The sequence below is a fragment of the Pecten maximus genome, chromosome 12 (assembly GCF_902652985.1).
Source record: "Pecten maximus chromosome 12, xPecMax1.1, whole genome shotgun sequence".
In the NCBI taxonomy this organism is placed as follows: domain Eukaryota; kingdom Metazoa; phylum Mollusca; class Bivalvia; order Pectinida; family Pectinidae; genus Pecten; species Pecten maximus.
The window spans coordinates 26,781,950-26,807,298 of NC_047026.1; the positions used below are offsets into that span (position 1 = coordinate 26,781,950).

The window sequence follows — 25,349 nt, forward strand, 5'->3', positions numbered from 1 at the left end:
AATTTAGAGGATATGTTTAATAAGTACATTACCAAGGAACACGAATCTTTATTTTTATTAATTTCTTGAAATGTAGTTTCTTAATCTGTTTAATTACTGACAGAAACATTTGAAATGAAGTGACGCGTCATTTTCTGCCCGTTTTTGACATGTGCACTATTCGTTTAGACAGGGTTTTAATTAAATATGTAAGTTTCTACTTAAAGGTGTATGCTGTCTTCCTTAATGTGTTGGGATATTTCCATTTGGTAGGCATTCTACATAAGGTAACAGTTTGTACTCAACTTAATTCAGTTATCTGTTGTTAGACAGACTTGTAATATATTAGGTCATTTTGGATTAAAAGACATAAAGGGAGCTAACTCTGTATATAGTTAACACAAATTACTTGTACATTTTTAAGGTTATATCAATGCATGAAACCAGATACAGCTTAACCAAAATATGCTAATAGCAACAGTTTAACAAGATTCTACCCTAAAATAGTGACATTTTAACAAGATTCTACTGAAAAATAGCTTCAGTATAACAATGGAAACAGATTAACAATGTTGTACTGTACGATGGTGGCAGTATAGCAAGGTTTTGTACAATAGCAACAATATAAAAAGTATTACATTATTAGTAAACAAAGAAAATATTAGGTGTAAACACCTCCGGTAAAATGTAGTTTTCCAGCATTAGGGATAACCACAGCAATGGTATCCTGACTCACACATGCTTTGATCTTCTGCCATCTAAGTCCTGCCTACCCTCTGTAGTATTCTCTTGTGTAAAGCCAGTCTACCATTGTCTGCCAGCCAAAACACCAATTTCTGTGTAGCATACATCATCTAAACCTAACTCATAATACAACAGGGATTTTCAGAATTTTCCAATTTTTTATTTTATTTCGTCTTTCCAATTGATTTAAAAAAAAAATTCATATAGTTTCAGACTTCTGGGTATAAATAGAAAGTATTTAAAATAAATCTAAAATGTATTTATGTTTTCTCTGAAAATTTGGCTAAAAATGGGTTAAGCATTCTGGATTAGAATTATTTTATTACTCTAGTGCTGTGGAGGAAACTATATCAAGCCTATGTAACTATCTTGTTTAAAAACCAGATATTTATGATATGGAATAAAATATTCTGATTTTTTAAAACTTTTTTTGTCTGTAAGATCTTTAGCATTTCCTTTAAACCTGGTGCATACACTTTGACATACATGTATTGATACATTTCTGTTGACATGGGAACTAAAATGACAAAACTTTAAGTCTATAAAAAAGTTCATATATTGTCCTGATAAAGTTGTAAGGTAAGAATATTGTCTGATAAAGTTGTAAGGTAAGAATATTGTCTGATAAAGTTGTAAGGTAAGAATATTGTCTGATAAAGTTGTAAGGTAAGAATATTGTCTGATAAAGTTGTTATGTAAGAATATTGTCTGATCAAGTTGTAAGGTAAGAATATTGTCTGATCAAGTTGTAAGGTAAGAATATTGTCTGGTAAAGTTGTTAGGTAAGAATATTGTCTGATAAAGTTGTAAGGTGAGAATATTGTCTGATAAAGTTGTAAGGTAAGAATATTGTCTGATAAAGTTGTAAGGTAAGAATATTGTCTGATCAAGTTGTTATGTAAGAATATTGTCTGATAAAGTTGTAAGGTAAGAATATTGGCTGATAAAGTTGTAAGGTAAGAATATTGGCTGATAAAGTTGTAAGGTAAGAATATTGGCTGATAAAGTTGTAAGGTAAGAATATTGGCTGATCAAGTTGTTACGTAACAATATTGGCTGATAAAGTTGTTACGTAACAATATTGTCTGATCAAGTTGTTAGGAAAGAGATCGGAAGGATCAGTAATGAAACTCCTAATAACCGGTATAAATGGAATGAAAGGTCCTGATAAGTCTGAAGGAGAATAGTACAGTGTAGTTGGTTATTGTAGCCTGTGTAATATTTAACATAAGAATTTTTGTGCTTTTTATTTAAAAGATTGTCGTTTACCACAAAATAAGACTTTAAAACTGTCAAGACCCATCACTATACCATGGGTAGTAGGTTTGTGTAGCGCTGGGACATATACACTCCACCCAGTCGATCCCAAACTTATGTTTCGGTAAGAACAGGAATCTACACTGCTTGTGTAGGGGCAAAATATTAGTGACATTATTTTTTAATAGCATTTCAAAACTATTTGCTAAATAAACTTAAATTTGGCCCTGGCTAAAATGACCCACTAAATGTTAGGCACCTGCTGCTCAGGTGTTAATAATCCTAGGGATGACAGTTCTGATTTGAGTTCTGATAATGTTGTCTTGTTAAACTGTCTGAAAAATGCTAAATTGTCTAGGATTTTTCATGGCTGTGTTTTTGAAATCTTATTTGATTCTGTATGATTATGACCCTGAGTTATATTTGGAAATAGCTTTAAGAAGGAGTAAGAATCAAGATTCAGTCTTGCCTGAGGTAATATTTTATACTAGACTTCACGAGACTCCTGATAGCCAAGACAAGATTAATTTTAATAATGAATTATCCAAGAAAATCAGAAAATCTCAAATTCTTTGTACACATAGACTTGTTTTTAGTTAGTAGAAATGATGATAATTCTTCAGACAAAGGGATTGTTTACGCTATAAATATATATAAAAAAATCAGTTAAACCTGTATTATATAGATGTATTATGATTAGAACAATCTCCCCTCCTCTCCATCCCGCATGTGGGGCCCATTTTACACACATGTTACATACCAGTGTGTTGTTTCTAACACCAAACAGTTGTTAGCCCTTCTTACTCAAACAGATCTTAATTCAGATAAAATAAATATTTGTGAGAAAAAAAAGATAAGATTGTCACAAAAAGTCTCCTTAATTAATGTTATGATGTATATACTCACATCGAATGGCACAAAGTCATCCATCATCTGTCACATCTTCTCACTGTCCATTTCTAACTTTTTACCTTCTGGTAAACTATAAACAACTATGTACTGATATTTGGCCAGGTAGTGTCTTTCATAGAGTTCAAACAAGTTTTCTCATATGAACGATCTTGCCCTGTTCTCAATGTCAGAAAGGCAATATATTTCAAAAAGTTAAATAATCTTCTAAGTTCAAGGAGATATTATATATAAGTACTTATATATGGCTAGTAGATACACAGGAATTTTGGGGTATAAGGTTTCTTCATGTAAATGATTTTAAAATTACAAGGGTTGGACATGTTCTTAAATATTAAAGTTTGATTAGAACCAGGATACTGATTTTGCTATTTTTCATTTCTATCCATGCAAGTGGTTAAGGCCCCCTGGGCCTCTTGTTCCTTACTATTTGTGTGAGTAATTTAGGCCCCCTGAGCCCTATGTTCATTACTATCTATGTGAGCAATTAAGGCCCTCTTGGCCTCTTGTTCCTTACTATCCATGTGATTGATTTAGGCCCCATTGACCTCTTGTTCCTTAATATCCATGCAAGTGATTCATGCCCCTCGGTCTCTCATTGCTTACTAATCATGTGAGTGATTTAGGCCCTCTGGGACTCTTGTTCCTTACTATCCCTGTGAGTGATTTAGGCCCTCTGGGCCTCTTGTTCATTAATATCTGTGTGAGTAATTTAGGCCCTCTGGGCCTCTTGTTCCTTACTATCCGTGTGAGTGATTTAGGCCCTCTGGGCCTCTTGTTCCTTACTATCTGTATGAATGCTATGATCTATTTTATAGCACATTTGGGAATTCTGAATATTAAAGTTTATCTCTTATAATATTTGACAGTTTGAACGTTATCTACTGAAATAGATCAGACAGAATAGGATTAAAATTAGATTTAGTACCAGTTGTAAAAACCAATATTGATTCTTCACATAATTTACTCAAAATTAAAAGAGTTTGTGCATAAATCTGTAATATGTGTGTCTATCAACTGTGTGAAAATGTTTTAAAATATATTTCATAGATGGTTTGTTTATAATTTATTCACTCCACAAGGGTCTATGAAACATCTTATTGCAAACTCTGAAGTAGGCTAAGCAATTTTTAAAGGGAGATGACTCTTGCACTTTTAAAGGGAGATAATTAATACACAAAATGAGAACACTGTGTAACCCAGATGTGCCAAACAACGTAAAGTTACCCTAATTTTCTTAAATTTTGTTCAACTTAATTAAAATTCTTAGTGAAAAAGCGGACCATGTTTGAAATTTTTTTTGTGTGTGAAAATTTTGAATTTTGAGAATGTATCGTCACTGCAATACATGTAATTGGTGCTATTTATAGGTTGCTAGTTATGTAGGTGCCAAGATAAACACCTTCAGAATTTATATACTGTATTATTTCTATTCAAGTTTGTTTACATGAAACTGTTTCTGTCAATAGATAAGAACAATTTACAAACCCAACACCTTTGATATGAACGGTTATATTGAGACTTTCAGAATGTAGAGATTTAAAAAACAACATCAGGGTTTTAAAAATCAGAGAATTTGAACCAGATGGAAGTATATTAGTGTTAAACTCTCCAAACCATTAAATGAAAATGTCTTTCTGGTCAGCTTACCTGTGGATAGGTGTACACTGCTATCTTACTATCTTATGTTATCTTGTATTAGGCAGACAAATCAAGTTCTGACATCTTGTCGTCAACTTTTTCATTCAGAATATTTCCCCAAATTATATGGATTTCATACTGTAAAAAGTATGAATAGTTTCTATGGTATAAAAATCAGTTACATGAAATGTTTGAATCATTGATTTTTTTAAGATAAATTTTTGAATATTGAAAAAGATGAAAATAAGAATATTTGCAAAGATGACAATTCTTTCCAGTTGGCTGTCCTATTTTGTCTGACAAGATAGCCAGGCAAGCCAAGGTCCCACGGAAAAGTTATGGCAGCAATCATCTAAGAGACAATATTTCTCTTGCAAATATTTCTTGTGTGTGTAGGACAAGTTTGGTCCAATTACGGAGAGGCCCAATTAGGTGGAGGTGTTAATTAATTACAGTGTAATCAACCCCATGTTAAAGATTAACACCAACAATTAAGTTATGGACTATAAAGTGAGCTTGGTACAGCGGTAGGGCGTCATCATCATCAGGACATTGGGGAGCTCCGACACCTGAGCTCTCATAGCTATCCAAAACCAGGTGACAGTTTGTTACTGGACTTACACATCTAAAGCTCACGTGTGGGACTACAAAACTAAAGCTGACACAGTCAGGACACGTGTGGGACTACAAAACTAAAGCTGACACAGTCAGGACACGTGTGGGACTACAAAACTAACACAGTCAGGACACGTGTGGGACTACAAAACTAAAGCTGACACAGTCAGGACACGTGTGGGACTACAAAACTAAAGCTGGCACAGTCAGGACACGTGTGGGACTACAAAACTAACACAGTCAGGACACGTGTGGGACTACAAAACTAACACAGTCAGGACACGTGTGGGACTACAAAACTAACACAGTCAGGACACGTGTGGGACTACAAAACTAACACAGTCAGGACACGTGTGGGACTACAAAACTAAAGCTGACACAGTCAGGACACATGTGGGACTACAAAACTAACACAGTCAGGACACGTGTGGGACTACAAAACTAACACAGTCAGGACACGTGTGGGACTACAAAACTAAAGCTGGCACAGTCAGGACACGTGTGGGACTACAAAACTCTGTGGTCAGTTATGTAAGGTGTTTGTTATACACAGGTAATTATGTGTAGATGTCTATGTAAGGTGTTTGTTATACACAGGTAATTATGTGTAGATGTCTGTTATAGCCAGGTAATAATTATGTGTAGGTATTTATTATAGACAGGTAATTATGTATAGGTATTTATTATAGACAGGTAATTATGTGTAGGTATTTATCATAGACAGGTAATTATGTGTAGGTGTTTATTATAGACAGGTAATTATGTGTAGGTGTTTATTATAGACAGGTTATTATGCGTAGGTATTTATTATAGACAGGTAATTATGTGTAGGTATTTATTATAGACAGGTAATTATGTATAGGTATTTATCATAGACAGGTTATTATGTATAGGTATTTATTATAGACAGGTAATTATGTGTAGGTATTTATTATAGACAGATAATTATGTATAGGTATTTATTATAGACAGGTTATTATGTGTAGGTATTTATTATAGACAGGTAATTATGTGTAGGTATTTATTATAGACAGGTAATTATGTGTAGGTATTTATTATAGACAGGTTATTATGTGTAGGTATTTATTATAGACAGGTTATTATGTGTAGGTGTTTATTATAGACAGGTAATTATGTATAGGTATTTATTATAGACAGGTAATTATGCGTAGGTATTTATTATAGACAGGTAATTATGCGTAGGTATTTATTATAGACAGGTTATTATGTATAGGTATTAATTATAGACAGGTAATTATGTGTAGGTATTTATTATAGACAGGTTATTATGTGTAGGTGTTTATTATAGACAGGTAATTATGTATAGGTATTTATTATAGACAGGTAATTATGCGTAGGTATTTATTATAGACAGGTAATTATGCGTAGGTATTTATTATAGACAGGTTATTATGTATAGGTATTAATTATAGACAGGTAATTATGTGTAGATGCTTGTTATAGACAGGTAATCATGTATAGGTATTTATTATAGACAGGTAACTATGTGCATATGGTTGTTATAGACAGTTACTATGTGCATATGGTTTTTATAGACAGGTACTATAAGTGGTTGCTATAGGCAGGTTACTATGTATTGATATTTGTTATAGACAGGTATTATATATAAATGGTTATTATAGGTAGACAGTTATTGTTATAGACAGGGCTGCGGTAGCCGAGTGGTTAAGGTGTCCTGACACTTTATCACTAGCCCTCCACCTCTGGGTTGCGAGTTCGAAACCTACGTGGGGCAGTTGCCAGGTACTGACTGTAGACCGGTGGTTTTTCTCCGGGTACTCCGGCTTTTCTCCACCTCCAAAACCTGGCACAACAATGCTAAGATAGAAAGTGAATAATGAATGTTTTATCAGATCTTTTTGGATATCATACCTGTACATTGGGCACATGACATGCTAAAGTGCACAGAGGTCAGATACTTGTACATAGTAAAAATACCTCTATTTAAATTGTCGCGGAGATTAGGAGATTTGTCCCGGAGATTAGGAGATATGCTGTAATTTATAGTATTGGCACCTTCAGTGGCATGCAGTTAACAAAATGATGTATTTAAGAGTTCATACATGTAGATTGACTTACCTGAAATAGTAATTAGACTTTGACAGGTGAAAATTTCACCACATTACAAAGGTTTCACAGAAACTTGATTATCTGAGTATTGACTGTACAGGATGAAAGTGTTTGATATACAGAAATCATGGAATTATTTGGATAGTCCTCAGAAGAAAACTCTTTGAATGATCCTGGAAAGTTTTATAACTGAAAAAAAAAAAATTCTAATGACGAGGTTACTACATTTTACTTAAGATTTGTCATCTAATGGTTGCTCTCACACACTTATGTGAACAGGTGAATTATTTCTAGCAATATCTTTTACATTTTCATTTAGTTAATTTAAATTTGTCATATATTAATTGTAAAAAATTATTTTTTTAGAAAGTTAAACAAAAATAAACACCTGAAAGACTAAGCAAGTTCTACATGTATAGAGAGGTGAGATAGGAGAGCCTTGGATTGAGGTCAAGATGCTTACTGCTTTTCATGGAAAAACCCAGCGAGAAGTGTTAATTACGTACTAAACTGTTTGTTATTCATAGGTCATGTTTGTTACAGAGAGGGACAACCTTCATCTTCTCCAGCCTCCCACCCAGTACAACACTGATGCTGTTGTTTAGTGGAGGAATGAAAAACAAGTGAATGGGTACACTTTATAACTACTTATCTATTCAGTGTGTTGAACAAGGATATCTCTAGCGGTGTATATATATGTGTTGTTCATCAGTGTTTACCTGAAGTAGATCAACTCTCTGTAAAGTGTCGGGGAAGTGATACCAAGTTTTGTCTATGGTGGTGTTATCCAACACTTAGAACTCGCCCTTTGATATTAAATTCATCCAGGCATATCCATAGCATTCGACTACAGATGAGGATAGAGTTGGTCCACAGATAGTTTGTCGGACTGTATCACGGACGTGTAAGTAATAGGAGACGACTCCGTATTGACAGTCTAGCAGTGACACTTTTTATTATTGTTGTAGAGACTAGCCGGGGTGGACGCTATATTGAAGGTCTTTTTTTATCCACCACCGAACACGGATGGGAGGGAAGAAAAAAAAAGTCAGCACAAGGATTTATGACTAAGCGTGGCAGTATCTAGTTCTCAATGTAGGCACTTCTGTGTACAGTAGAGAGAATTTGAATCTGTGTACCCACTTGACTACTCCAGATGAGCTCAGTTAGATTTTCGCTAGCTCTTCGACTGTTGAGAAGGAAAAACACAGGCGTATAAACAGGATTCTGGAATACAGGCTTCTAGGGAATCATTGTGCGTAAAAAAAATTACAACCAGGTCTAGTGGGATAGTGTATGTGTTGGCTCTATAGGAAAGAGCTCCGGAGTTTCTCCCATCCCTGACCTCCTCAGGCCAAAGGGGAGAGTTTGTGACCCAGTCTCTCTCCGACCTAGTTTTGACCTAGAATACGATATATCTGTGATCATTGTAAAGGAAGACAGACCATAATGGAATCACTTAGTGGGCGGAAGACTAGCTCCGAGCCTCCTAGTGTTGCCTCTACTGCGCTTCACAAGCTTGCTGCCAACCTGAATAATCTGGATATACATCAGGCAAGTATACATGGTCATTAATATATATGGAGAAATCTGTTTACGATGCTGTAAGGCAAGGGGGGGCTATGATGGTCAAGCTTCAGCATCCCCCCTCCCCCCTGTCTAGCTTTACATCTAGGTTAGCTATGACTGATGATAGGGATACAGTTCATATATATCACACCATGTGTGTATGTGTCCTTATCCACAGTGTATATAGATGTATGTGTGTATATCATATGTATACAGTTTTAATATCTTGTTTGTCATTCTAGATATATGTACACCTAGATATGTAATTTTACACCAAATTTATTCATAAGTCCTCAACACAGCAGCCACTGGTTTTCAATCCTTGTTGTTTTTTTCTGTCTCTCCATCGGCTCAGGCTTTTCATCACATTCCACATTGTGAAGATGAAAGGGCTGTGTTTAGCATGCAGCGTGTTTGTGATTGTAGGCATGGGGCTGGTACATACAGGCACCATACACGTGTTTTGTGCCTCATGGCAGAGTGGCCTTGCTATATAACTTAGCATGTAAACGGATGCTCAGAGTCATTCTGGCAAATCTCCACCAAACCACAGGCTTTAGTTATCAAAAAACATAAGAAAGAGATGGAACAGGAAATTATGAACAGGTTGAGGCTATAATCGGTAGAATCACAATTCCGATATGTATGTAATATATATCTGCCATGGAGGAAGCACACTGTTGATGAACATTAAAATAATATTAGTGTTAGAGTACAGGGTTTATATTATGAGCTAGTGATAATAGGTTGTGGATATATGTATACGGTACAAACCACATATGATATCATACCATATCAGTATACTATAACAATATGTAAATGGATTTTGATATATAATATGCATCACTGCATTCATTGAACAAAATCATTTCAACAATTAATTATATATCCTCTTGTAATTGTTAAATGTTTATACTATAGGGAAGGACGTGTCAAGGTCCTTTTACCTGTGTATAATGGACAATTGAGTTTGTAGAACATGTCAGATGCCTTCAAATATTGTTGTGGAAGTAATTTACCTGTTTATAATGGACAGCTAGCATATCTCCCTGTGTCAGACTAAGACCATTTACCTGTTTATAATGGACAGCTGGCATGTCTCCCTGTGTCATGTTCAGGGTATAACCTGTTTATAATGGACAGCTGTCATGTCTCCCTGTGTCATATTCAGGGTATAACCTGTTTATAATGAACAGCTGTCATGTCTCCTTGTGTCAAACTCAGATCATTTACCTGTTTATAATGGACAGCTGTCATGTCTCCCTGTGTCAAACTCAGATCATTTACCTGTTTATAATGGACAGCTGTCATGTCTCCCTGTGTCAAACTCAGATCATTTACCTGTTTATAATGGACAGCTGTCATGTCTCCCTGTGTCAAACTCAGATCATTTACCTGTTTATAATGGACAGCTGTCATGTCTCCCTGTGTCAAACTCAGACCATTTACCTGTTTATAATGGACAGCTGTCATGTCTCCCTGTGTCAAACTCAGATCATTTACCTGTTTATAATGGACAGCTGTCATGTCTCCCTGTGTCAAACTCAGATCATTTACCTGTTTATAATGGACAGCTGTCATGTCTCCCTGTGTCAAACTTAGATCATTTACCTGTTTATAATGGACAGCTGTCATGTCTCCTTGTGTCAAACTCAGATCATTTACCTGTTTATAATGGACAGCTGTCATGTCTCCCTGTGTGAGACTAAGACCATCTACCTGTTTATAATGGACAGCTGTCATGTCTCCCTGTGTCATGTTCAGGGTATAACCTGTTTATAATGGACAGCTGTCATGTCTCCCTGTGTCAAACTCAGATCATTTACCTGTTTATAATGGACAACTGTCATGTCTCCCTGTGTCATGTTCAGGGTATAACCTGTTTATAATGGACAGCTGTCATGTCTCCCTGTGTCAAACTTAGATCATTTACCTGTTTATAATGGACAGCTGTCATGTCTCCCTGTGTCAGACTAAGACCATCTACCTGTTTATAATGGACTACTGTCATGTCTCCCTGTGTCATATGTTCAGGGTATTACCTGTTTATAATGGGTCATCTTGTCCCCAACCCTAGTGACAATGTCAAGGTCATTCTGCCTGTAAATGACACCTGTACATTAATGACATGTCGTATCCTCCAGTGTTATTCTCATTTACCCATCGATTGTGTCCAAATATCTATAAAATACATGAAGTGTTCCTCTGTTATACTGTCAATATTCCTTAACCTGTAAATGACACCTGTATATTAAGGACATATCAATATTACTTTACCTGTAAATGACACCTGTATATTAAGGACATATCAATATTACTTAACCTCTAAATGACACCTGTGTATTAAGGACATATCAATATTACTTTACCTGTAAATGACACCTGTATATTAAGGACATATCAATATTACTTTACCTGTAAATGACACCTGTATATTAAGGACATATCAATGTTACTTTACCTGTAAATGACACCTGTATATTAAGGACATATCAATATTACTTTACCTGTAAATGACACCTGTATATTAAGGACATATCAATATTACTTTACCTGTAAATGACACCTGTATATTAAGGACATATCAATGTTACTTTACCTGTAAATGACACCTGTATATTAAGGACATATCAATGTTACTTTACCTGTAAATGACACCTGTATATTAAGGACATATCAATATTACTTTACCTCTAAATGACACCTGTATATTAAGGACATATCAATGTTACTTTACCTGTAAATGACACCTGTATATTAAGGACATATCAATATTACTTTACCTGTAAATGACACCTTTATATTAAGGACATATCAATGTTACTTTACCTGTAAATGACACCTGTATATTAAGGACATATCAATGTTACTTTACCTGTAAATGACACCTGTATATTAAGGACATATCAATGTTACTTTACCTGTAAATGACACCTGTATATTAAGGACATATCAATATTACTTTACCTGTAAATGACACCTGTATATTAAGGACATCATGTCCTCCAGTGTTATTCTCAAGGTCATTTACTTGTTTATAATTGACCATGACAGGGAATAAGAAACTTGTATTTCATGCCCCTGTGTCATCAGTCATTGAACATTATATTTAGGCCACCTGTCTATAGCATCGTATACCAAACCATATGCTTCTACACCATTATAGCTTATATCATTATGTCTATTTATGATATTTATCAATAAAGAAAAATTAAAAAAGAATTTTTTAGTTATTCAAATAAATGCTAATTTATTCTTTCATGTGGTCATACAATTCTCAGTGTTTAAAGAAAAAAAAAATGATTTCATTGTACACTATTCTATGATGTTACATTATTTCTGTTACACCAGCATATATATAGACATAATAGAAATTGTGAGTGGATAAAAGAAATATCTACCACAGCTGTGACCTCAGAAATAACTCGAGAATTCTTTAAGAAGCCCAGCAGGACAATTATTGTCCCTTAAGAGGTATGCTGTGATAAAAAGTCCAATATTAGTATATATGGTCACAGCTGGGATCAGCCTCAGGGTTGACAAGACTTAATAAAAAGAGACTTTACATTCCAGATGAAAATAATTGTTATTCAATAATGAGAATAATATAGTCTGAATGATTTTAGCTGGAAAGATGTGTCCAAAAAGGAGGTTGTCAATTTGTGTTTGTTGTCATGTGACCAAGAAGGAGGTTGTCAATACATGTTTGTTGTCATATGAGGTTGTCAATATGTGTTTGTTGTCATATGAGGTTGTCAACGTGTTGATGATGTGGAATATTCGATGTATACTTTCTTTTAGGTAAAAATGTACAAACCCAGATTTAAGTGGTTTCAATCCTTTTTAATTCTTTTGTGATACACTTACTAACATAAGCAGTGCTTACAGCTAGACAATCCGAAACATTATTGATAGATTATTACAAACAACCAGGATAGGTCAGCCAGCATAACACCAACTCCGTCATAGGTCAGGCAGCGTAACACCAACTCCTTCATAGGTAAGGCATGGCATCGTAACACCAACTCCATCATAGGTCAGGCAGCGTAACACCAACTCCATCATAGGTCAGTCAGCGTAATATATCAACTCTGTCATAGGTCAGGCAGCGTAATATATCAACTCTATCATAGGTCAGGCAGCGTAATATATCAACTCCGTCATAGATCAGGCAGCGTAACACCAACTCCGTCAAAGGTCAGGCATCATAACACCAACTCCGTCATAGGTCAGGCAGCGTAACACCAACTCCGTCAAAGGTCAGGCATCATAACACCAACTCCGTCATCGGTCAGGCAGCGGAACACCAACTCCATCATAGGTCAGGCATCATTACACCAACTCCATCATAGGTCAGGCAGCGTAACACCAACTCCTTCATAGGTCAGGCCATAGGTCAGGCAGCGTAACACCAACTCCATCATAGGTCAGGCAGCGTAATATATCAACTCTGTCATAGGTCAGGCAGCGTAACATCAACTCCATCATAGGTCAGGCAGCGTAATATATCAACTCAATCATAGGTCAGGCAGCGTAATATATCAACTCCGTCATAGGTCAATCAGCGTAACACCAACTCCATCATAGGTCAGGTAGCGTAATATATCAACTCCGTCATAGGTCAGGCAGCGTAATATATCAACTCCGTCATAGGTCAGGTAGCGTAATATATCAACTCAATCATAGGTCAGTCAGCGTAATATATCAACTCAATCATAGGTCAGGTAGCGTAATTTATCAACTCCGTCATAGGTCAGTCAGCGTAATATATCAACTCAATCATAGGTCAGGCAGCGTAATATATCAACTCCATCATAGGTCAGGCCATAGGTCAGACAGCGTAACCTTAACTCCATCATAGGTCAGGCAGCGTAATATCAACTCCATCATAGGTCAGGCAGCGTAATATATCAACTCAATCATAGGTCAGGCAGCGTAATATCAACTCAATCATAGGTCAGGTAGCGTAATATATCAACTCCGTCATAGGTCAGGCAGCGTAACATCAACATCATCATGCATTTGGCAGCATAACATCAACTCCTTCATATTAACATGCAGAACAAATCAAAGGATAGGGTGTGTTGATGATCCCTTTTCTGGAGATTTAACAAATGACCTTGAAAGGTCTTGCATCTCCTCCTCTAACAAAGGAAGTTAGGAATTTTGTACTTCAAGTCATAAAGCTAAGATAGCAGTAAATGGTGTGTTACACTGTCAATATACTGTTGAAAGTGCCTAATTTCACAGTGTTTGATTTCCACTGAGCTGTAATTGGGCCTAATTCAATTGAAATAGTGATTAAATTTCACACTGTGGTACGGTAGGCTACTGCACAAGGACCAGCTAGACCATGGACCTGGAAAAGAAAAACCAAACTTACTTTTTCTTGTGTTAAATCTCTGAAAAAAACTATTGACACGATTAATATCTGATAGTATTATTTGGTTAGAAATTAATGTTAGCCATGGTCTTTCAATAAAAGTGAAACTTTACTTTGAAGGCTAAAATATTTGGAAGTGAAACTTAATTGATTGATTTTAAGAAATTGCCTTATTGTTCTTCCCCCTAAGTCTGTTGTTCACTCTCAGGTTTTTTAAACAAATTTAAAAAAAAAAAAAAACGATCCACACTTTAGAGACATAAAACAATTGAAATCTGTCTCCGATGTTCAACAATCTGGATGTGATTTCTAAGGTAGGAATTGATCCTGCCAGGTGCAGGGACAAATATATATATAACCAATGATCATATTTTTGAGACTTTTGTAAATCAGTTTTAATTTTAAAACATGTTATGCTCATGAAAGGAAATACCTATTTCAAAATAGTTATCTAGAATGGAAGTGAAAAATGTTATTACAAGCAGATGTGTTTTCACCAGAATTGAGGTATACAGTTTTGAACTACTAAGATATTTTAGTATTTACTGGAATATTAAAATACTTGTGTGACTAGATTTATTACCTTCAGATGTTAGAAGGCATTCACCAGACACCACATAATGCTACATTTTACTGTAGTATGGAGAAATATTAGAAGTCTATTTTCTTGGATCATATGGTTTTAGTGTTAGAAAGGAAACCACAGCTAGCTGGGATTTTTTTTTATCTTTACAATGCACCTGTAACGGACATCTTCAACTTCATTTTTCGGGTTCATTTCTTATCTAGAGTCTTGCCTGTGTCATGTCAGTAACTATCAATGGGCTGTTGACCAGATTAAAGTATGTCAGTAACTATCAATGGGCTGTGACCTGATTAAAGTATGCCAGTAACTATCAATGGGCTGTTGACCTGATTAAAGTATGTCAGTAACTATCAATGGGCTGTTGACCAGATTAAAGTATGTCAGTAAGTATCAATGGGCTGTTGACCTGATTAAAGTATGTCAGTAACTATCAATGGGCTGTTGACCAGATTAAAGTATGTCAGTAACTATCAATGGGCTGTTGACCTGATTAAAGTATGTCAGTAAGTATCAATGGGCTGTTGACCAGATTAAAGTATGTCAGTAACTATCAATGGTATCAATGGGCTGTTGACCTGATTAAAGTATGTCAGTAACTATCAATGGGCTGTTGACCTGATTAAAGTATGTCAGTAACTATCAATGGGCTGTTGACCAGATTAAAGTATGCCAGTAACTATCAATGGGCTGTTGACCTGATTAAAGTATGTCAGTAACTATCAATGGGCTGTTGACCAGATTAAAGTATGTCAGTAACTATCAATGGGCTGTTGACCTGATTAAAGTATGTCAGTAAGTATCAATGGGCTGTTGACCAGATTAAAGTATGTCAGTAACTATCAATGGTATCAATGGGCTGTTGACCTGATTAAAGTATGTCAGTAATTATCAATGGGCTGTTGACTAGATTAAAGTATGTCAGTAACTATCAATGGTATCAATGGGCTGTTGACCAGATTAAAGTATGTCAGTAATTATCAATGGGCTGTTGGCCAGATTAAAAGGATTTTTGACTGCCAATGAGCTATCAGTTGGATTAAAGGTGGCTGTAATTGGGGGCTGTTGGCTTGATTTAATTATGTAATCTAGAGTTGTAAAAATGGTGTTTAGTATCCAGTACTTTAGTTTCAATGATCCAGATATTTTCTGAAACTAAAAGCAACACTTAATTAAAAGTATAGCAAAACTCCAGTATTTTTGTTTAACTCCTGTGAAAAAAAAATTATAATAATATGAAGGTTGGCTACCTAAAACCACTTCAAAGATTTGGAAAGGTGCTAATTACATGCTAATTGATATATTCCTAGACACAGAACTTTTGGAACAGGGAATACACTTATATACTGGAATGGAATGAATATTATATATCCATTATGATATGTGGAAAGCTCGAGATTGACTTATATTCTCACACTGGTTTGGTTATTCGATACTTTCGCATATGAAATGATGTTGAACATTGCAGAGTTGAATGCGTACATTAAAAACTAAAACACATTTCAGTTAGAATCCTGCCATCCCTCCTTTCTTATAATGGATTTCACACATCATTACAATGGAACAATTGCATTCAAAATATGGGGGTGTATAGGATGTCCGGATTGACTATATCAAATAAAACATTTGAAAAGGTATTTTAACTCATCAATCATAACATGACATCTGTTCAGTAAGCAATAGAAATATTTGAACAATTGTGAGAAAAATATTTCTATATATTGATAAATTACTAACATTTTAGAGTTGATTATGAGCTAGCCTAATTGTCTTTGAACTTTGACAGGTGTAATTATGTGACTTGGTTTATGTGGTTATTTATGTCACACAGGACTTTCCGTTCTCACTCTTCTGTTTAGTTATCTTGAAACAGCGGAAATCAAAAATCATCTGAAAACCATGTCATTATAGTATCAGCTGATTCGTACAAAATTCACAACTGTAGTTAGTTAAAAAAACAACTGATGTTTGAATATGAAATATATACGAAAATCAATCTAAATTAATAAAATTGTATTGTTTTGTTTAAATTTCAAGCTGATAATATGATTATATAGACATACATAGATATGGGGTGTTGACTATAATATTGATGTAAACTGCAAGATATTGAAAACACAGAATAAATTCTTGTGGATCAGATTGAATAAGATATGGTGTCCTTGAAAATGACAATTATATGAATGACTAATACTGTTATGTACAATTTTTTACTTAAAGAACTTCCCAAATCTTGGTCAGTAGCACATTTTTTATTGGTATAACTTGCGCTGAATTTCGACAGTTAGGAGTTTAAGAATGTAAGTATTTGATCTGCCAGAAACTCGAGAACATCACTGAAAGGCAACATAACTATAAATGAATAATTTATATTGTAAATTATATTGTATTTACTGTATAATGTTACTCAATTACCTTGAAAATTTACAAGTTTACAAACAATTTTGATTTTGTTTCTAGTTTCATCAGAACCTCTGCTTAAAGATCGTCCCTCGACATTTGTTAGACTTATGTTACATAATCTCCTGCTTAAAGTTATCAAATTGAAATTTGCTGAAATTGATAGGAGGGTCATTAATGCCATGAGTGGTTCGATGTAACTTTATCAGTATATATCTCGAGTGAAGCCATTTGTTTGGCAGTTAAGTGAGCAGATGTGATTATGTTTTTTTTCAAGTTTCTGTATTACGCCATTTGGAAGTAGTGAACTAGCTATTATTCTTACGACAATTACAGAGTTGGTGCTATCATCATATCACAAGTTTGTGAATTGTGATGAGATTTAAATGAAAGATACAATGATCAAATTACAGGTAGGTGGTTTTAACATGATTTTTTTTTACCTGCCAAAAGCCATGACAGGTAAGAAAACGTCCAGGTATCTGACCATCTGTTATAAGCAGGAGTGTAAAAGCTGCCGCAAGATATTTACAGTGATTACATTCAGGTAAATTTTTCTGGTAGCTAGAATGGTGGCAATCACCACACATTTTCTGTATACTTTGAAAAGGAAAAGTAATACAATACACTGTCAGTGTAAAGTCGGGCTAAACATGAGTCATATTAATACAGCGGTATTAATAAGACCACTTTATAATGCCATCTATTAAAAATGCTATCATTGTAAGGAAGGTTTACAATAAGATTTTACAATCATTATCAGGATCATTTTTATAGTGACATTTTCAAAAGATTTGGTGTCTGTCCACCTGTATATATATCCACAACTTAGTTAATAGTACCCTTCATCGACCTGTTTATCCACAATTTAGTTAATAGTACCCTTCATCGACCTGTATATCCACAATATCCACAATTTAGTTAATAGTACCCTTTATCCACCTGTATATCCACAATTTAGTTAATAGTACCCTTCACTCACCTGTATATCCACAATTTAGTTAATAGTACCCTTTATCCACCTGTATATCCACAATTTAGTTAATAGTACCCTTTATCCACCTGTATATCCACAATTTAGTTAATAGAACCCTTATCCACCTGTATATCCACAATTTAGTTAATAGTACCCTTTATCCACCTGTATATCCACAATATCCACAATTTAGTTAATAGTACCCTTTATCCACCTGTATATCCACAATTTAGTTAATAGTACCCTTCACTCACCTGTATATCCACAATTTAGTTAATAGTACCCTTTATCCACCTGTATATCCACAATTTAGTTAATAGTACCCTTATCCACCTGTATATCCACAATTTAGTTAATAGTACCCTTTATCCACCTGTATATCCACAATTTAGTTAATAGTACCCTTTATCCACCTGTATATCCACAATTTAGTTAATAGTACCCTTTATCCACCTGTATATCCCCTTTTTTCAATATTTGCAGAGTTGGTCATGTAAGTTCATTTCAAAACATTGCTACACAGTCAGATTTCACATATGAGAAGAATCTTTGGAAATTATTTCAACTTTGGTAAAATTTGTATTTAGCTCAATTTCATTGTTGAGTTTAAAAAAAAAAATTGTTTTTACTTTTAAATTAAGAATCAATTGTTAGTTTGACAGAAGCAGCAAATTGTTTGCCCTTCCTGTTTTGTAATTTGCAAGAATATCCAACATCATACAGTTCTTGTCATATAATTTAAATTATGGTTGCATGAATTTATATTTGTCCTGGATGTTAGTTTCAAACTGTGAGACACATGTAAATATATTTTTTATCAATGATTCTGAGCCCAAAGTTGATGGGATTATGCATCTCATAAAATAATGAGATAAGACTACCTTGTCCATCAGGATAACTACCCATCTACCTGGCCCCTCAGGATAACTTAACCCATATACCTGGCCCGTCAGGATAACTACCCATCTACCTGGCCCGTCAGGATAACTTAACCCATCTACCTGGCCCGTCAGGATAACTACCCATCTACCTGGCCCGTCAGGATAACTTTACCCATCTACCTGGCCGGTCAGGATAACTACCAATCTACCTGGCCGGTCAGGATAACTTAACCCATCTACCTGGCCCGTCAGGATAACTTAACCCACCTACCTGGCCCGTCAGGATAACTACCCACCTACCTGGCCCGTCAGGATAACTTAACCCATCTACCTGGCCCGTCAGGATAACTTAACCCATCTACCTGGCCCGTCAGGATAACTTAACCCATCTACCTGGCCCGTCAGGATAACTTAACCCATCTACCTGGCCCGTCAGGATAACTACCCATATACCTGGCCGGTCAGGATAACTACCAATCTACCTGGCCGGTCAGGATAACTACCCATCTACCTGGCCCGTCAGGATAACTACCCATCTACCTGGCCCGTCAGGATAACTTAACCCATCTACCTGGCCCGTCAGGATAACTACCCATCTACCTGGCCCGTCAGGATAACTACCCACCTACCTGGTTGGTCAGGATAACTTAACCCATCTACCTGGCCCGTCAGGATAACTTAACCCATCTACCTGGCCCGTCAGGATAACTACCCATCTACCTGGCCCGTCAGGATAACTACCCACCTACCTGGTTGGTCAGGATAACTTAACCCATCTACCTGGCCCGTCAGGATAACTTAACCCACCTACCTGGCCCGTCAGGATAACTACCCACCTACCTGGCCGGTCAGGATAACTTAACCCATCTACCTGGCCCGTCAGGATAACTACCCACCTACCTGGCCCGTCAGGATAACTTAACCCACCTACCTGGCCCGTCAGGATAACTACCCACCTACCTGGCCCGTCAGGATATTAACCCATCTACCTGGCCCGTCAGGATAACTTAACCCATCTACCTGGCCCGTCAGGATAACTTAACCCATCTACCTGGCCCGTCAGGATAACTACCCACCTACCTGGCCCGTCGGATAACTTAACCCATCTACCTGGTTGGTCAGGATAACTTAACCCATCTACCTGGCCCGTCAGGATAACTACCCATCTACCTGGCCGGTCAGGATAACTTAACCCATCTACCTGGCCCGTCAGGATAACTACCCATCTACCTGGCCGGTCAGGATAACTTAACCCATCTACCTGGCCCGTCAGGATAACTTAACCCATCTACCTGGCCGATCAGGATAACTACCCATCTACCTGGCCCGTCGGATAACTTAACCCATCTACCTGGCCGGTCAGGATAATTACCCATCTACCTGGCCCGTCAGGATAACTACCCATCTACCTGGCCCGTCAGGATAACTTAACCCATCTACCTGGCCCGTCGGATAACTTAACCCACCTACCTGGTTGGTCAGGATAACTTAACCCATCTACCTGGCCCGTCAGGATAACTGCCCATCTACCTGGCCCGTCAGGATAACTACCCATCTACCTGGCCCGTCAGGATAACTACCCATCTACCTGGCCGGTCAGGATAACTTAACCCATCTACCTGGCCCGTCAGGATAACTTAACCCATCTACCTGGCCCGTCAGGATAACTGCCCATCTACCTGGCCCGTCAGGATAACTACCCATCTACCTGGCCCGTCAGGATAACTTAACCCATCTACCTGGTTGGTCAGGATAACTACCCATCTACCTGGCCCGTCAGGATAACTTAACCCATCTACCTGGCCCGTCAGGATAACTACCCATCTACCTGGCCGGTCAGGATAACTTAACCCATCTACCTGGCCGGTCAGGATAACTTAACCCATCTACCTGGCCCGTCAGGATAACTACCCATCTACCTGGCCCGTCAGGATAACTACCCATCTACCTGGCCCGTCAGGATAACTACCCACCTACCTGGCCCGTCAGGATAACTACCCATCTACCTGGCCCGTCAGGATAACTACCCATCTACCTGGTCGGTCAGGATATTAACCCATCTACCTGGCCCGTCAGGATAACTAACATCTACCTGGCCGGTCAGGATAACTACCCACCTACCTGGCCCGTCAGGATAACTAACATCTACCTGGCCCGGTCAGGATAACTACCCATCTACCTGGTCCGTCAGGATATTAACCCATCTACCTGGTTGGTCAGGATAACTTAACCCATCTACCTGGTTCGTCAGGATAACTTAACCCATCTACCTGGCCCGTCAGGATAACTTAACCCATCTACCTGGCCCGTCAGGATAACTACCCATCTACCTGGCCCGTCAGGATAACTTAACCCACCTACCTGGCCGGTCAGGATAACTACCCATCTACCTGGCCCGTCAGGATAACTACCCATCTACCTGGCCCGTCAGGATAACTTAACCCATCTACCTGGCCGGTCAGGATAACTTAACCCATCTACCTGGCCCGTCAGGATAACTACCCACCTACCTGGTTGGTCAGGATAACTTAACCCACCTACCTGGTTGGTCAGGATAACTTAACCCATCTACCTGGCCCGTCAGGATAACTACCCATCTACCTGGCCCGTCAGGATAACTTAACCCACCTACCTGGCCCGTCAGGATAACTACCCACCTACCTGGTTGGTCAGGATAACTTAACCCATCTACCTGGCCCGTCAGGATAACTTAACCCATCTACCTGGCCCGTCAGGATAACTACCCATCTACCTGGCCGGTCAGGATAACTACCCACCTACCTGGCCCGTCGGGATAACTGCCCATCTACCTGGCCCGTCAGGATAACTACCCACCTACCTGGCCCGTCAGGATAACTACCCATCTACCTGGCCGGTCAGGATAACTTAACCCATCTACCTGGCCCGTCAGGATAACTTAACCCATCTACCTGGCCCGTCAGGATAACTACCCATCTACCTGGCCGGTCAGGATAACTACCCATCTACCTGGCCCGTCAGGATAACTACCCACCTACCTGGCCGGTCAGGATAACTTAACCCACCTACCTGGCCGGTCAGGATAACTACCCATCTACCTGGCCGGTCAGGATAACTTAACCCATCTACCTGGCCCGTCAGGATAACTACCCATCTACCTGGCCCGTCAGGATAACTACCCATCTACCTGGCCCGTCAGGATAACTTAACCCATCTACCTGGCCGGTCAGGATAACTACCCATCTACCTGGCCGGTCAGGATAACTTAACCCATCTACCTGGCCCGTCAGGATAACTACCCACCTACCTGGCCCGTCAGGATAACTTAACCCACCTACCTGCCTGGTGAGAAGACAGTGAAATACTGTTACTCCTGAATGGGTTATAATGATAATCTGTTATTGATGAAATTAATGCCATATAAACATGAGTTTTGAGTCTGTCAGGATGTCATTCACACCGATAAACGTTATAGACAAACTGACTCTGATAGCAACACAATTCAGCTTCATCTTGATATTTTTTTCTTGTTGTTTGAATATATTATAAAGTATGTTGTAATGAAAAAAATACAAATTTTGTTTTGATTTCTTAGAATATTAATTTTAATTTCAGTATAGACTACCAAGCTGATATGTTGGGGAAAAGACTGAAATGTGTTTATGCTTTTTACACAAAACATAAAATCATAACAAGACTTATATTAAATTAAAAAAATTCTTGGTTGAATTGTGGGATATTTTATGGTTAAAGTGATCATGGCTGAATGATGAAAGGAAATTCAGAAAAACTTTAAATTAAAACAGCTTGTGTCCTGGTGTTCGGAGGTGGTCTCTGTGATATTGTGATGACACTATGTTATAATGTATTCACCTGCACAGTAATGTGTTCAAAACCTGTTTAGCTAGACTCGTTAAATTTTGCAAAAAGAGATTTTTAGAAAAATAATTTATGTTTTCTATCTTTATGGCATCTTGAATTGTGATGTAAGAACTTTTATAATAAACATACACCAGAACGAGGAAAGGCTTTGAGACGAGGGCAGGTTATTCTAATTTGTAATTAATGAAATGTAAAATATATATATAACATTTACATTTTGACTCTTCTGTAAATATAGTTAGATTTAAAATGTAACAGATACTTACCAATCAGATACTTCTATTTAGTTCCGTCAATCTTGGAAGTTCATTTTCTAAAATCCAATTATATGTATGTATTATATATTGTTTTCAGTGACTTAAATCGTGTTTGATGTATTGGTTTTTGAATAAAAATATCAGTTTTGTCTACCTTGACATGCTAGATACATCAAAAGTTGGTGGTTGAAAATATATTGTAATTATGTGTTAATTGGTTTATGTGTTAACAGCCAGCATCCCCTTATTACCTACATACCTGGTTATCAGTAGGTGTAAACGTAAGTGTAATTCTAGGACAAAAGCATGCTGAGAATTCATACATCCTATAATTACGATTTGTAGTCCGTGGACAATTGTCTTAATTTGAGGATACTCTATATAGGCTACCCATTGTAATGTGGTGCGGTAAAGTATTTGACCTATCTGCTGTTTCTGGCTACCAAACTTTTCAGTTAAATGATCGGACAGAAAGTATTGTCATTTGTTTGTTACACCGATCTATCTGATCGGACAGAAAGTATTGTCGTTCTGTTTGTTACACGAATCTAAACTGATCTTCCTGTATTAGCGGGTATTATGACGGCTATCTTCCAGTATTAGCGGGTATGATGACGGCTATCTTCCAGTATTAGCGGATATGATGACGGCTATCCTCCAGTATTAGCGGGTATGATGACGGCTATCTTCCAGTATTAGAGGGCATGATGACGGCTATCTTCCAGTATTAGTGGATATGATGACGGCTATCTTCCAGTATTAGTGGGTATGATGACGGCTATCTTCCAGTATTAGAGGGCATGATGACGGCTATCTTCCAGTATTAGTGGGTATGATGACGGCTATCTTCCAGTATTAGAGGGCATGATGACGGCTATCTTCCAGTATTAGAGGGCATGATGACGGCTATCTTCCAGTATTAGTGGGTATGATGATGGCTATCTTCCAGTATTAGTGGGTATGATGATGGCTATCTTCCAGTATTAGCGGGTATGATGACGGCTATCTTCCTGTATTAGCGTGTATGATGACGGCTATCCTCCAGAATTAGTGGATATGATGACGGCTATCTTCCTGTATTAGCGTGTATGATGACGGCTATCCTCCAGTATTAGCGGGTATGATGACGGCTATCTTCCAGTATTAGCGGGTATGATGACGGCTCTCTTCCTGTATTAGTGGATATGATGACGGCTATCTTCCTGTATTAGCGGGTATGATGACGGCTATCTTCCAGTATTAGAGGGCATGATGACGGCTATCTTCCAGTATTAGAGGGCATGATGACGGCTATCTTCCAGTATTAGTGGGTATGATGATGGCTATCTTCCAGTATTAGTGGGTATGATGATGGCTATCTTCCTGTATTAGCGGGTATGATGACGGCTATCCTCCAGTATTAGCGGGTATGATGACGGCTATCTTCCTGTATTAGCGGGTATGATGACGGCTATCCTCCAGTATTAGCGGGTATGATGACGGCTATCTTCCTGTATTAGCGGGTATGATGAAGGCTATCTTCCAGTATTAGTGGGTATGATGACAGCTATCTTCCAGTATTAGAGGGCATGATGACGGCTATCTTCCAGTATTAGCGGGTATGATGACGGCTATCTTCCAGTATTAGTGGATATGATGACGGCTATCTTCCAGTATTAGTGGGTATGATGACGGCTATCTTCCAGTATTAGTGGGTATGATGACGGCTATCATCCAGTATTAGAGGGTATGATGACGGCTATCTCCCAGTATTAGTGGGTATGATGACGGCTATCTTCCAGTATTAGTGGATATGATGACGGCTATCTACCAGTATTAGTGGGTATGATGACGGCTATCATCCAGTATTAGAGGGTATGATGACGGCTATCTTCCAGTATTAGTGGGTATGATGACGGCTATCTTCCAGTATTAGTGGATATGATGACGGCTATCTTCCAGTATTAGTGGGTATGATGACGGCTATCATCCAGTATTAGAGGGTATGATGACGGCTATCTTCCAGTATTAGTGGATATGATGACGGCTATCTTCCAGTATTAGCGGGTATGATGACGGCTATCTTCCAGTATTAGCGGGTATGATGACGGCTATCTTCCTGTATTAGTGGGTATGATGACGACTATCTTCCAGTATTAGCGGGTATGATGACGGCTATCTTCCTGTATTAGCGGGTATGATGACGGCTATCTTCCTGTGTTAG

General features: G+C 37.6%; 1 protein-coding gene and 1 long non-coding RNA gene across 4 annotated transcripts in view; both read left to right on the forward strand.

Annotated features, from left to right (window-relative positions):
• The first annotated feature begins 7,799 nt into the window (after positions 1 to 7,799).
• Positions 7,800 to 25,349, forward strand: part of LOC117339336 (nuclear hormone receptor HR96-like) — a 202,863-nt gene continuing 185,313 nt past the window's right edge. The window contains exon 1 of the mRNA XM_033900873.1: positions 7,800 to 8,790. Within this exon, the coding sequence (XP_033756764.1) occupies positions 8,686 to 8,790 (105 nt within the window). The 5' untranslated portion in view covers positions 7,800 to 8,685. The remainder of the gene's footprint in view (positions 8,791 to 25,349) is intronic.
• Positions 12,634 to 14,428, forward strand: LOC117339341. 3 transcript variants are annotated; one of them, XR_004535170.1, is made up of 2 exons: positions 12,634 to 13,623; positions 13,667 to 14,428. It is a non-coding gene; the product is annotated as an uncharacterized LOC117339341 (long non-coding RNA). The 3 variants fall into 3 exon arrangements; XR_004535171.1 differs by having other exon boundaries at positions 13,698 to 14,428; XR_004535172.1 differs by having other exon boundaries at positions 13,762 to 14,428.